The 15,125-nt window shown below is 31.8% G+C and overlaps 1 protein-coding gene and 1 long non-coding RNA gene across 4 annotated transcripts; both read right to left on the reverse strand.

Annotated features, from left to right (window-relative positions):
• Window positions 1-868: 868 nt before the first annotated feature.
• On the reverse strand, window positions 869-4,974 carry LOC130669411 (uncharacterized). The gene is made up of 4 exons (XR_008990182.1): window positions 4,831-4,974; window positions 4,601-4,744; window positions 4,493-4,534; window positions 869-4,412 (listed from the first exon to the last, which is right to left on the reverse strand). It is a non-coding gene; the product is annotated as an uncharacterized LOC130669411 (long non-coding RNA).
• A 4,679-nt stretch (window positions 4,975-9,653) lies between these two features.
• Window positions 9,654-14,767, reverse strand: LOC130669436 (uncharacterized). Of its 3 annotated transcripts, none has more exons than XM_057472352.1 (4): window positions 14,636-14,767; window positions 12,365-12,517; window positions 12,174-12,291; window positions 9,654-10,016 (listed from the first exon to the last, which is right to left on the reverse strand). In XM_057472352.1, the coding sequence occupies exons 1-4, from the start codon at window positions 14,699-14,701 to the stop codon at window positions 10,012-10,014; spliced, it is 342 nt and encodes a 113-aa protein (XP_057328335.1). In that variant the 5' UTR covers window positions 14,702-14,767; the 3' UTR covers window positions 9,654-10,011. The 3 variants fall into 3 exon arrangements, with proteins under 3 accessions (XP_057328335.1, XP_057328334.1, XP_057328332.1); XM_057472351.1 differs by having other exon boundaries at window positions 12,159-12,291; XM_057472349.1 differs by having other exon boundaries at window positions 12,142-12,291.
• Window positions 14,768-15,125: the final 358 nt, after the last annotated feature.

Below are 15,125 nucleotides of genomic sequence, written 5' to 3' on the forward strand. Positions count from 1 at the left end.
AGAAATTTTTAGGTGCGACCACTTGGGCCCCCGTTGGGATTCCCAATTGGGGCCGTACATTGGGATGTCACGCAAAGACCTATTGGGCCCCAATGGGGAAATCCCACTTGTGCCCCAATTGGGAAATCCCACTTGGGCCCCAATAGGGAAATCCCACTTGTGCCCCAATGGGGAAATCCCCAAGAAATCCCACCAAGGCATCCCTGTTAGAAAAAATATTAAAATGCAAAAAAAGAAAGATAATTGTAATTAAATCCGAATTTTAATTTAATGTATTAGGAGAATTATTTGGAAGGAGTGTACATGATTTAAATTAATGAAAAAATCCCGGCGACTGTTGGGCTCGAACCTGCATCCTTCCGATTTGAAGTCTTTGATGTTATCCACTGCGCTGACCCACGTATGTAATCCCGTGAGTGTAAATAGTATATTTATTATGATACCAAAGAATAACAGACGATATAACCAAAAAATGGTATTCGGAGTGTATAGAAGAGTTTTCAGCTGCCGTTAAAAAAAAAATTTTTATTTTAAACGGCTAAAATGGGATACCCCCTAAAAAAGGTGAAAAATTTTTTTTTATTTTAACGTCGGGATTTCCCAATCAGGCTCCACACAGAACCCAATTGGGAAAAATTGCATTAATTTTTTTTATTTCCACGTTGGGATTTCCCACTTGGGTCCCACACAGAACCCAATTGGGAAAAATTACAATATTTTTTTAAAGTTTACGTTGGGATTTCCCACTTGGGTCCCACACAGAACCCAATAGGGAAAAATTGCAATAATTTTTTTTATTTCCACGTTGGGATTTCCCACTTGGGTCCCACACAGAACCCAATTGGGAAAAATTACAATATTTTTTTAAAGTTTACGTTGGGATTTCCCACTTGGGTCCCACACAGAACCCAATAGGGAAAAATTGCAATAATTTTTTTTATTTCCACGTTGGGATTTCCCACTTGGGTCCCACACAGAACCCAATTGGGAAAAATTGCAATAATTTTTTTTATTTCCACGTTGGGATTTCCCACTTGGGTCCCACACAGAACCCAATTGGGAAAAATTACAATATTTTTTTAAAGTTTACGTTGGGATTTCCCACTTGGGTCCCACACAGAACCCAATTGGGAAAAATTGCATTAATTTTTTTTATTTCCACGTTGGGATTTCCCACTTGGGTCCCACACAGAACCCAATTGGGAAAAATTACAATATTTTTTTAAAGTTTACGTTGGGATTTCCCACTTGGGTCCCACACAGAACCCAATTGGGAAAAATTACAATATTTTTTAAAATTTTACGTTGGGATATCCCACTCGGGCCCCACACAGAACCCAATAGGGAAAAATTGCAATAATTTTTTTTATTTCCACGTTGGGATTTCCCACTTGGGTCCCACACAGAACCCAATTGGGAAAAATTACAATATTTTTTTAAAGTTTACGTTGGGATTTCCCACTTGGGTCCCACACAGAACCCAATAGGGAAAAATTGCAATAATTTTTTTTATTTCCACGTTGGGATTTCCCACTTGGGTCCCACACAGAACCCAATTGGGAAAAATTACAATATTTTTTTAAAGTTTACGTTGGGATTTCCCACTTGGGTCCCACACAGAACCCAATAGGGAAAAATTGCAATAATTTTTTTTATTTCCACGTTGGGATTTCCCACTTGGGTCCCACACAGAACCCAATTGGGAAAAATTACAATATTTTTTTAAAGTTTACGTTGGGATTTCCCACTTAGGCCCCACACAGAACCCAATTGGGAAAAATTACAATAATTTGTTTATTTTCACGTTGGGTTGTCCCACTTAGGTCCCGCTCAGGCCCCAATTGGGAAATATCGACCATAAATTATTTTATTTTTGTTTGGGATTTCCCGATTGGGTTCTGATTGGGCCCTCATGGGGATTTCCCTCTTGGGAATTCCCCATTGGGACCCAATTGGGGCCAGATACATACAGTGGGCATTCCCACAGTAATTTCTAGTCGGGATAACAGGGTAGATATGGAATCGAGAGGCTCCGGGTTCGGGCCTAGCAGTCGCCGGAATTTTTTCAACAATAAAAAACATATTTGATCTTTCGCAATGTAATTCCCTTATTAAATATAGATCAATATATAAGACTAGTTGGAATTTTTATTTTATCGATCTAATATTTTTCTGAAATAATAATTACTGCCTGTAAAATTTTATAAATTTTTCCAGGCCATTTCCAGTATTACATTTCGAGAAATTTTATAGAAAGATTTTTTCACGGGAAGAATTCAATTTTGAAGACAAAAAAAATTCTTGATTCAAGTTAAATTTTTTTTCAGTGTAGGCGTGTTTATTTATCAGCATAAATGGAAAATAAGACAATATGATGTTTTTAATGTTAAAAATTAATAAAAATATATTCCTGGCAAATCATTTTATGATAAACTCATATCTACATCAATGTACATAGCAATTTTAAAATCATAAGATGGTTTATTTTTTTTACGTTTTGTGATTGGAAGCATGTAATGGATCGTGATTCGCGTTTTGTGTGTAGGAAGCGATCTGTATAAAATTGTCCCAACGAATGAGTGTACTTCGGGTGCTTTCGGTTTTTACTCCTGCTTTTGGTGTTTTATATTCTAAATATTCTTCCACTTTTCTTTGCGCATGCGCAGATTAGAAACAGTCGGTAGTGGGGGTGATTTTCGAAGTTTATTCTCTTTTTGGGAAAAGTTTAGCTCTAACGCAGAGAAATTTTTAGTAAAAATTACCCAAAAGGTTTGATACTGTGAAGACATGTAGTAAATATCTAAATCTCTCCCATGCACATTGTAAAATATACTACTCGATAGCATGTGAATAAAGTGCAATGCCTACTAACATAATAGTAAAAATTTAGTTACTGTCTAAATGTCATGACAGTACCAAACTTTATGGGTAATTTTTACTCAAAAATTCTCTGCGTTTAGTGACGGTCTCTGGATATTGTTGAATTCGCAATACACGGAAAGAAAATTATGGGCAGTTTTCCTATGCATTATGGGAATGGTTCCCATAATGGTAAGGGAATAGTACCTATACTACTATAGGAATGGTTCCCATATATTATGGAAACCATTCCCATAATAGTATGAGAATAGTTCCCATTCCCATAATGGTATGGGAATCATTCCCATACTATTATGGGAATGGTTCCCATATTAGTATAGGAAGTATTCCTATAATATTATGGGAACTATTCCCATAATGTTATGGGAACTATCCCTATAATATCATAAAATTTTTTTTTTGCACAATAGTGTAGAAATTTCCCAAAATTTGAATTTTCTTGAATGTTTTGTGCTGACAAAAAATTCTTGTTAAAAATTTTAATGTTTTTTTGCCAAATACGATTTTTTTTCTCAATGTTTGAATTTTTGTTTTTATGTTTAATAATATTTCTGTGTATTGTAGAAGTGATTACTACACTTCTTTAAATTAATTTTTTAATGATAATATGGGAACCATTCCCATAATATTATAGGAATGGTTCCTATAATAGTATGGGAACTATTCCCATAATATTATGGGAATGATTCCCATAATGGTATAGGAACCATTCCAATTGCATTATGGGAATCATTCCCATAATATTATGGGAATGGTTCCTATAATATTATAGAAAGTATTCCTATAAATTATAGGAACTATTCCTATAATTATAGGAACCATTCCTATAGTGTTATGGGTATCATTCCCATAATTATAGGAACTATTCCTATAATTATGGGAAACATTCCTATAATTATAGGAACCGCTCCCATAATTTATGGTCGTGATTCCTATGATAGTATAGGAAAAAATTTCACAAAATTATGGGAACCGCTGCCATAATTTTCTTTCCGTGTAGAATGATCTTTTCTCCCACCATTATTCTACAATTAAGTCATTACTAAGTACACGCGTTAGTCGAAATACAAACACTTCGTCATAGCCAAGTAGCGGATGAAATAAAGATAATTTTTTTGCGGACTCAACTGTACCAACCGTAACGATCTGTCCTAGTGCTATTTACGATATGATCGTTGCCACCACTGTACTTATCGTCAATCTATCCAACCTCTAAAAAACTAAACGAGTATTGTGACAGTCAGGAAATCGTATTGTGCTGGTGACAATTTTTTTTTTCGAGTAGTTAAATATTTCTTTTATTCATCTTGGTCTTCATAGTCATTTAATGAAGTAAAACTTGACGATACTTTTTTTTTCAAATTTAAATTTTGTGTTAACATGTCATGAAAATCATCAAATTTAGCTATCAAAGCTGGGTTTATTGAATCGGATAATTGATTTTGATGATTTTCTGTTGCATTTAAAATTAATTCAAGTAAACTTCTATTCATTTGTCGAAATTCTTCGGAATTACTGTAAACTTTTATTTTCTGCAAAAATAAAGTTACATATAATTATGTTGTCTTAAAAAAATTAGATTAATAGAATAAAAATTCTGAATGAAATTTACCGGGGGCATAAGAAAATTTTTTTCTTGTGACGTTGGATCCGACTGTATTAAATAATTTATTCAAATTATTAATAACGATTAATAATGGTAAAAATATATATAGTTTACCTGAATAATTATGCAAGCGGCTGTAAGAATAATAGATGTCTTCAACATTTTGATTTAAACTTTTAACTTACTAGGATAAAAAATACTTATTTCCTATCTTCTGAATATGATGTTACGTTTTTGTATGGTAAGTATGTATGTATACTAAACAGTGATAACAAAAATAAGTAGAAGAAGATATTAAACACTTAAGTAAACAATAAAATATATAAATACTTGATTTTCATTACCTCTATACTTGGTTTTGCTCTCAATAACTCCGATTAAAAGAAATATACAATAGTAATATTAATTGAAACATGATATTAAATATTATAATAACGCTATTATAGACAATCTAAGTCTGAGCACTCCGTATAGTTAAATCATTTTACACAGATCATCACAGATATGTTATCTTGTTATCATTGAGAACTATCTTATGGATAATATACGTTCAATAGACTTCTAATGACATAATAGTATTTACCGGAGTTTTAATTTTTTGAGAAGGTTTCATTCACAATTTTTTATGGATATTTTTGTTATTCGAAAGTTATTATTTTCACTTAGAGTTAAATTTTAATGAATTTATACTAATAAAAAAAAGTTTTCGTATTAAAACAAATTTGTTTTTTTAATTAAGACGGGCTTAAGTTTTTTTTGACTTCTATTTTTTTCAAACAATCACTCAAGTCGCATATAAATCTAGAGAGTCGATAAAATAGTCTATAATTTAGCAGTTTACGTTTTGATTTTTTTAGAAATTTTATTTGGTCGAAAAAAAAACCTGGACAAAGTTTCTATTCACTACACGGAAAGAAAATTATGGCAGCGGTTCCCATAATTTTGTGAAATTTTTTCCTATATCATCATAGGAATTACGACCATAAATTATGGGAGCAGTTCCTATAATTATAGGAATGTTTCCCACAATTATAGGAATAGTTCCTATAATTATGGGAATGATACCCATAACACTATAGGAATGGTTCCTATAATTTATAGGAATACTTTCTACAATATTATAGGAACCATTCCTATAATATTATAGGAATGGTTCCTATAATAGTATGGGAACTATTCCCATAATATTATGGGAATGATTCCCATAATATTATGGGAATGATTCCCATAATGCAATTGGAATGGTTCCTATACCATTATGGGAATCATTCCCATAATATTATGGGAATAGTTCCCATACTATTATAGGAACCATTCCTATAATATTATGGGAATGGTTCCCATATTATCATGAAAAAATTATTTTAAAGAAGTGTGGTAATCACTTCTACAATACACAGAAATATTATTAAACATAAAAACAAAAATTCAAACATTGAAAAAAAAAAATCGTATTTGGCAAAAAAACATAAAAATTTTTAACAAGAATTTTTTATCAGCACAATACATTCAAGAAAATTCAAATTTCGGGAAATTTCTACACTATTGTGCAAAAAAAAAATTTTATGATATTATAGGGATGGTTCCCATAACATTATGGGAATAGTTCCCATAATATTATAGGAATAGTTCCTATACCAATATGGGAACCATTCCTATAATAGTATGGGAATGGTTCCCATACCATTACGGGAATGGTTCCCATACCCTTACGGGAATGGTTCCCACAATGATATGGGAATGGTTCCCATAATGTTATGGGAATCATTCCCATAATGGTATGGGAACCATTCCCATATCATTATGGGAACCATTCCCATAATGGTATGGGACCTATTCTCATACTATTATGGGAATGGTTCCCATAATATATGGGAACCATCCCTATAGTAGTATAGGTACTATTCCCATACCATTATGGGAACCATTTCCATAATGCATAGCAAAACTTCCCATAATTTTCTTTCCGTGTCGGCAAGTACAACAAGAAAAGTACTTCTCGATTACTTAAGTACGAAAAAAAAAATTACAACGATTTTTCAGATTATTTTATTTAAAAATATATTTATTTAATCAATTAAGTGAATTATGCTTTGAATAGAATTAATTAATCGCTCTGTATGTAAATTTCTACTGCGCACTGAAAGGAATAAACTGTTACCAAGTAAAATTTGACTTGTAGCTACTTGTTGAGTAATTGGGGTCTGTGAAAAAAACCGGGACAATAATAATCATAATAAAAAATTCCCAGTTACAATATTTATTACTAAAATAACGGTAATAAAAAATCAATAAATTCTATTGATAGAATATTATCCAGCATCTAAATATTGTTTTTATTAGATAGTTATGTATTAGGTATTTTGGTTTTACCCTAACGGATTGATGTAGGGTCGGCATTACTACATGGAAAAAAGAATAGTAGAAAATTTACAGTTTTTATTGACAAAGCAGGACCCTAATAAACATCAAAACATCAAATATATATTAGTGATTAAAAAAATCGAATATTTTTTGTTTTACTCTTAACACTGAACAATTGGTTCTTTGGCCCCTCTAGAAAGTGCTCACCAAATTTGAGCTCTTAATATTAATAGAAATCTCCTTATCACAGCTTTCCATTTTTTCTTTAGTCCCTTATATAAAAGACCATATCTCATTATTCATCAATGGTTTAATCCAATCTGTACACATGTTTTTGTAGGAAATTGAATGCTCTACAAAAAAGGTCGAGTGTGTTTGAGCGAGTACTTTAACCATTTAAAAGATATTCGAGATCAAATTTTGAAGAATTTATTAAAAAAAAATCTGAACGTCGGTTGACCCTGCGGGCCAGCCCCAAAACTTCCCCTTGTTTTCGAGCTCAAGGAACTTGAAAACATTACTGTGAATATATTTTCGAGCTCTTCGAGCTCGAAAATAGTATTACATGGAATCATTTTTTTATGAGCTTTTCAAGCTCTAACCAGCTACGTTTTATGCTAGAGTTTGAAAAGTTAAGAATCGAAAATCATTGATGAAGAAGCGGCTTTTAAATTTTTATCATCGATTATGTTCTCTGAAATAAATGTGTTGAGGCGGAAATCAATGTCAGTGATCAAAATCAAGATTTGAATAAGTTTTGACTATTAGGTCAGAGCAATAATATATGGAATATCCGAGAAAAACATTAAAGACTGGGTTTTTCAATTTTTTGCTGACAATATGTTTAAAACTAAGGAACTAGTTATATGACATTATCTGATAATCGGAAGAGACTATGAAGAAAAAGAGTTGGTATGATTTCAGACACATTTTAGTTCATTACATTTTAATTTATCTGGAAAAAATAACATAGAATGTTATTTTTTAACTTTTCAGCGCCGATATCTTTTGAACTAATCAACCGATTTTGACGTTTGAGGTGGCAATCGGCGCGTTTTCTTGAATTCTAGAGCTGATTGAATTTTGAAATTGATCGGATGAGTCACTTCAAAGATAATCGAAAAAAACCGTTTTTTATCATTTCTTTCGCCAACGATATCTCTCAAACAAATTAACCGATTGAGATGGTTGAGGCGGCATTCGACGCGGCTTATAAAGTTCTAGAGCTGATTAAATTTTGAAGTCGATCGTTCAAGTCGTTTCTGAGAAATCACTAAAAAACTAAAAAAAAAATTTTTTTTTTCGTAATTCGCCAATATTTTCGAGTCTGCTTAATCAAATGATCTGAAATTTTCAGGAAAGTTGAGGGCCAACAAGCTCTTTCGATTGCCACCTTGAACATCCAAATCGGTTGATTAGTTCAAAAGTTACAAAGAGTTTACACACACACACACACACACACACACACACACACACTCGGACATCATACTGAAAATAGTCAGAATAGCTTCCTAGGACCTCAAAACGTCGACATCTGATGAAATTTCGATTTTCGCAAATCGGGGTGAAAACAATAACTTCCCAATTTTTCGAAAATCGTCAATTTTCTTAGCGGGAAGTTAAAAATTTTTTTTTAATAATTTTCTACCTCATTGAAAAACAATTATTGTCAAAGAAGTATGAAATATTTCTGTAGGAAATTTAACGCTCTACAAGAAAGGTCTGATGAGTTTAATTGATTTCTCTAACTGTTAAGAAGACATTCGTATCCAAATCCCAATGCGTATGAATTTCAGAAATTTTTATAATAACTTGTTTAAAATTATCCACTTAATTCATGAATTTATAAATATTCGGAAAAATTTCAGTTCATGTCATCGATGTAAGGGATTCCCTTATTCATTGCAGTTGAGTAAGGGATAAATTTCAATGAAAGTAAGTTCTCATTACGTCCAATTTAAATCGACCGCTCAACTACGCCAGCGCCAAAACATCAACAAGGACGTAACAGAGCTACGGTTAGTGCGCAAACATGAGAAATACCACGAGACAAAAAATTTCCAAAATTTTTATTTTTCGTCAAAGAGCCTACGGGCTGTGGAATTGAATGTTGTGCAACTAGCTACTTTCGACCTCGGCTAGGTCGGAATGTAATTTTACCCTCGATACCCTCATACAACTGTGATTTTAGCCTCAATAACATAATTTAGAATATCGAGGGTAAATCCACACTACAAATTTGGACTCGGGATAAGGCTGGACTTTAACCATAGGAAAGTTCAAAGAACCCGCCCTATTGACGCGTAGTGTCTCACCACAACCACCACGAGTCCATAGCTGTTTGGGTCCAACACTCACTCCAACCATCTCCGAAAATAAAAAGACTCTGGTCAAATGGACTTGGAGAGGCCCCCGAGGCACCAGGGCAGGGCACTGGTGAACTGGTCGCTTGGAGATAACATGGTTACCATTCAGATGCGAACAAGCTATTATAATATATTCACTCGTCTCTGATGAATTTTCTACTTTTCGAGCTTAGTCTCTTTGATTTTATGAGACAAATCAGAGATGGATCCCTTGTTCACCATTTTTAACGTAGATATACGATGACTTCACAAAATTATAGCAATTACATCGCAAATCATCACAAACTTACCATAAATTTCCGGTAATCAGGATCCACCAGGGAAGAACAAAAAAAATAGTTCTTTTATCCCCGATTATTAGCTAAATAAATTTTAATAGTTAGAAACTTTATATAACAGTAAATTTTGGATTAATAAAATATGAAACAATTATTTGATGCATAACTGATTTATTTATCTACATAAATAATTATTCATGTTACAATTATTTATTTATAACCACTAAATAACCCACAAAACCCATAAAATATAATAGTATAGTAATTATTGACATGGTCAACATGAATGAAATAAAAACAAGAACTAATCAAAAACTAACGACCAATTCCAAGTATATCAGGAGCTCCAGGTATTTTAGGGACTCCGGGTAATTCGTGAAAAAATGACCCTTCAATGTTGATGGTTGCACATGGATCCTTGTCAGGTTCATAAAATACAATCCGAACAAAAAATTTGCCGCTTGGAAAACCTGGTACTCCCACATATGGGATTTGATATTTTCTTAATTCATAATCATTACCCTGTAAATAAAATTAAATAAATAAATATAATAATCGTAGTTTATATAACGTGCGTGAGTTGTGACGATTGACACCCAAGCCGGAGGCGAGGTTGTCAACACAACAAGCATCTTATACGGGATTGTATTCGATACCCTAATAGCCAAGTTGACAGTATCGTGGCGACAACCTATTACCGTACTTTTTCGCCAAGTTGAATGCGATAAGTTGGCGACCAATAAGTTAACGGATAGTTGTGGCAAAATTTCAGTGTCAACTTGGTGACAAGTTGCGGCTGTCAGTTTGACGCCAGTATCTCGCCAACTTGGCTATCAGGGAAATATTCGAAAAAAATTAAAAATTTGGAAAATCCAAAAGTGCACGCCTCGAACGCTCATGTTATGTTTTTTTTTAAAAGTTAAATTTCGAATAAAATTGAATATCCCGCTCTTTTCCATAGAAATTTCCATGGTAAATATACGGTAATAAAAGTAAAAAAAAAATAAATAAGGAGAACATTCCTAATGAAAAATGGCGGCAGTGTGTGTTTGTTTACATGTAAGATTGCCGGTTTTAACCGTAATGATTTATTTTTAAAAAAACGAGAAGGCCTACAGTAGTGATTTTCGAAAGGAACCTTCTTTGCTTATTTCTGAAAATTTTGAAAAAAAAATTAAGTATACAGAAAAAAAAATTAACTTGATTCAAGTGAAATATTCTTGAACCAAGGATACTAGTTTGAAAAATTCCATTTTTTTTGCTTCAAGAATTTATTTCTTGGCTCAAGAAGTTTCAGGATTCTTAAATCAAGATTTGTATATGCTTGGTTCAAAAGTATATTTTTTTTCACACAATAAATCTAACTCTCAAACCAAGTAACAGATTTACTTGAGTGAAGTGAACATTTTGACGCCAGGTGGCGCCTCGATGAGAACAGCGTACTTGCTTGTTTTTCTCGGTCAGTTGTAGTTAGTTTTGAATTGTAAGTTCACAATTTGAACATCAAAACATTAATCTCGCCGTTGATAATTATTTTTGTTTAATGTATATGCATATGAACAAATTTCGGTATCATAATACTTAAAGTAGTAAATAATTACTGTGTTCAAACTTTAAAGATTTTCACAGTAAATGTATTTAATTGTCAATGCTTATTTACTGGGTAACCTCAAATTTTCTATTATTGAAAATGTGGCCATTAAACAAAAATATTATTTAAATTTTTAGTACAAATAAATTTTTTTTCAAATAAAAATATGCATTTAACTTCCAAATCAAAAATTAGTATAAGTAACTATTGTAGTAATAAACTGATTAATAATTTTTAAAAATATATTTGTATATTTCTGATCCGAATAAAATAACATCCTGATTCAAAAAATGCGCCATACTCAAACTAAGTCGGTATTATCCTGAGTCAATATTATCGGCCTCAAACCAAGAGAAAAAAATTCTTGGGAAAAATACATATATATCTTGTTTGAAAGCAAAAAATGCTTCTTTTAAGATTAAAATTTTTGACAGAAAAATTTTTACTCTCCATTGAAGAGTAATAATTTATTTATTCAAGACTGAAATTTTTTTGAATTGAGAAGTTTAGATGTTTCGAAACAAGAATAATATTTTGAAGAAAATAATTTACTTGAACCAAGTTCATTTTTTTTTCTGTGTAGTTTCGTCAAGTCGTTCTCGAGATATCCGTACCACGCCGTTTTTTTGAACCACAGACTAATGGACGTCCACGATAAATTTTTTTTAATGAACTTTTTTTTATATTAATACATATTAGACAAATTAAAAAAAGTATCAGGATTATTTATTAGTGTTTCAGCTTTATATTGATGTGCTTTTCATAATGTGTAAAAGTAATAGAAAAAAAATATATGCACTTTAATGAGTGGAAATCGTGTGACCTTGACAGGTCGGTTATAAAGCACAACCTCTCCGCTTCGCTTCCGAGGCGTGCAATACGACAATGAATGCCTAATATAGTCACAGCTCGTACAAATAGGTATTTTTATTATCAGCTGGGTCGTACTTGATATTTTTAGCTACAATACTGAGGGCTAAATGGCATAAATTTCAAGTGTATCTTCCAAAAATATATAAATGGAAATAGTTATTTAGGAAATACATAATAAGTTACCGCTTTGACAGGACAACCTGTAGGAAATTTACCAACGGGTAATCCACTTTCAAGAGCAGGTTTAACGTTAAGTTTTTCTTCCATCGCTTCACATAGGAACATCTCAAAGTTAGTTATTTCAACTTCTTCAAGAAGAAGAACGACATTAAGCTATTTAAAAGGGTATTTTGTAATTAATTAATTGGATTGATTGTATGTTTATTTTAATGCTTAGATAAATTACCTTCATATTTTCAGGAAAATCTTTTTTTACTGAAAATTTTACTGAAATTATATCTCCGGGATCAAATATTTCGTGAGTAACTATATCTCCAAGGTAGGGATTTTCCGGTGGAATATTTAATGTTATTTTCTCCAACTTAATGTGTGCAGTTGGCTGAAATCATTTTATTATTATCATCATTAATAAATTGAATATTATTCCTTGGAGCTTCATACAAATTATGCATCATTAGAGTTATAGATTAAACGGAAAAAAATGATACTGAAATAATACCATTGCATCAGTGTCCTGTTCAGGAAATCTCATAGACACCACTAGATTCTCATAAATCTCCACAGAGATCTTATGAGAACGAATGAGTTCTATGAAAAAGTGTTATAATCAAGTATAGGTCTTATACACGGAAAGAAAATTATGGGAAGTTTTCCTATGCATTATGGGAATGGTTCCCATAATGGTATGGGAACAGTACCTATACTACGATAGGGATGGTTCCCATATATTATGGGAACCATTCCCATAATAGTATGGGAATATTTCCCATACCATTATGGGAATGGTTCCCATAATATATGGGAATGGTTCCCATAATATATGGGAATGGTTCCCATACCATTATGGGAACCATTCCCATAATATTATGGGGACCATTCCCATATCATTATGGGAACCATTCCCATAATGGTATGGGAATCATTCCCATACTATTATGGGAATGGTTCCCATATTGGTATAGGAACTATTCCTATAATATTATGGGAATTATTCCCATAATGTTATGGGAACCATCCCTATAATATCATTAAATTTTTTTTTTGCACAATAGTGTAGAAATTTTCCAAAATTTGACTTTTCTTGAATGTTTTGTGCTGACAAAAAATTCTTGTTAAAAATTTTAATGTTTTTTGCCAAATACGATTTTTTTTTCAATGTTTGAATTTTTGTTTTTATGTTTAATAATATTTCTGTGTATTGTAGAAGTGATTACCACACTTCGTTAAATTAATTTTTTCATGATAATATGGGAACCATTCCCATAATATTATAGGAATGGTTCCCATAATGATATGGGAAGGGTTCCCATAATATTATGGGAACCGTTCCCATAATGGTATGGGAACCATTCCAATTGCATTATGGGAATCATTCCCATAATATTATGGGAATAGTTCCCATACTATTATAGGAACCATTCCCATAATATTATGGAAATGGTTCCTATAATTTATGGGAATAGTTCCTATAAATTATAGGAACCATTGCCATAAATTATAGGAATGATTCCCATAATATTATAGAAAGTATTCCTATAAATTATAGGAACCATTCCTATAATTATAGGAACCATTCCTATAGTGTTATGGGTATCATTCCCATAATTATAGGAACTATTCCTATAATTATGGGAAATATTCCTATAATTATAGGAACCGCTCCCATAATTTATGGTCGTAATTCCTATGATGGTATAGGAAAAAATTTCACAAAATTATGGGAACCGCTGCTATAATTTTCTTCCCGTGTAGATACAGTTATGGTATGATCTATCGCCTTTTCAAGCAGGGTGGCAGCTCAAAATTGAATGATGCTGTTAGTTTTATTACTGGTACACGGAAAAAAATGAGAGCCAAAAGTACATAAAATAATTAAAGAAAGTACATCAAATTGTATTATGCTAGTCTATCAAACTTGAAACAGGCCACTTTTTTAACTTCGCACTGAAAATTCAATATTTTCGTAAAAACAAAAAAAAAGGAAAGACATTGGTTTCAAACCGATTTTTGAAAACCTAGTTTTCAACAGATCTCGATGTTTTGAGGTTCTAGGAAGTTATTCTGACTAATTTCGAGATTATGTCCCAGTTTACGAAAAAAATATATATCCGGGCAAATCTGGAATATGTCGCATATATACAACATATATATAAATATATGTCTCATATATGCAGATTAAGCATACTTAAAACTACATTATGTCTTATCGGTCTGAATTTATTTAAAAGTAAAATTTGGTCGCCTAATAAATTTCTACAAGACAATAAAATATAACAAGATAAAAAAAATATAAAGTTCAACATCTGAACTGCACTGAAAAAAATAATCGTTAGCTGCAAGCGATTATTCCGCTAGCTGCTAACGATTAAAAATCGCTAGCTGCTATGCTGCTAAAGAAAATAATCGCTAGCAGTTAGCAATTATTTTTTTCAGTGTGGACGTAACAAATAAATTTATGGGTTAATATATATCTAATTTAAACTTTATGAAAACTTACATCAGATTTAAATTCTGCATTGACTGATAAAATAGTCGATAATAATTGAATTAATAACAGCTTCATGATTTTACCAAACGTAACTCAAACTTATGAACAAATAATGATATAGATTTTTTTTCTCCCAGTTATATTTATACCAAACTTTATAACATTTATCTTGTTATTCAATCTATTATATAAAGTTTTCATTGTGATACATTGATGATTGATTATATATATAGATTAATAACCTGTAATTAATATATGTAATCAATAAATCAAGAAATAGAAAAACAAGATGTTGAATTTTTTTATTGTTCATTATTATAGGGGAGGGTGGGGCAGAGCGGCCCCCCTGAAATTTTGACTAAAAAAAAATTTTTTTTTTTTTCGACTAATTTCTATAAATCCGATGTGTTTGCGCATTTTTATCCCTACGCACGACATTTGGGGCAAAATGGACAAGCCCAAAATTTTGAAAAAGTGATTTTTTCATATTTTTCGGCCG

The sequence above is a fragment of the Microplitis mediator genome, chromosome 6 (genome assembly GCF_029852145.1).
Source record: "Microplitis mediator isolate UGA2020A chromosome 6, iyMicMedi2.1, whole genome shotgun sequence".
In the NCBI taxonomy this organism is placed as follows: Eukaryota; Metazoa; Arthropoda; class Insecta; order Hymenoptera; family Braconidae; genus Microplitis; species Microplitis mediator.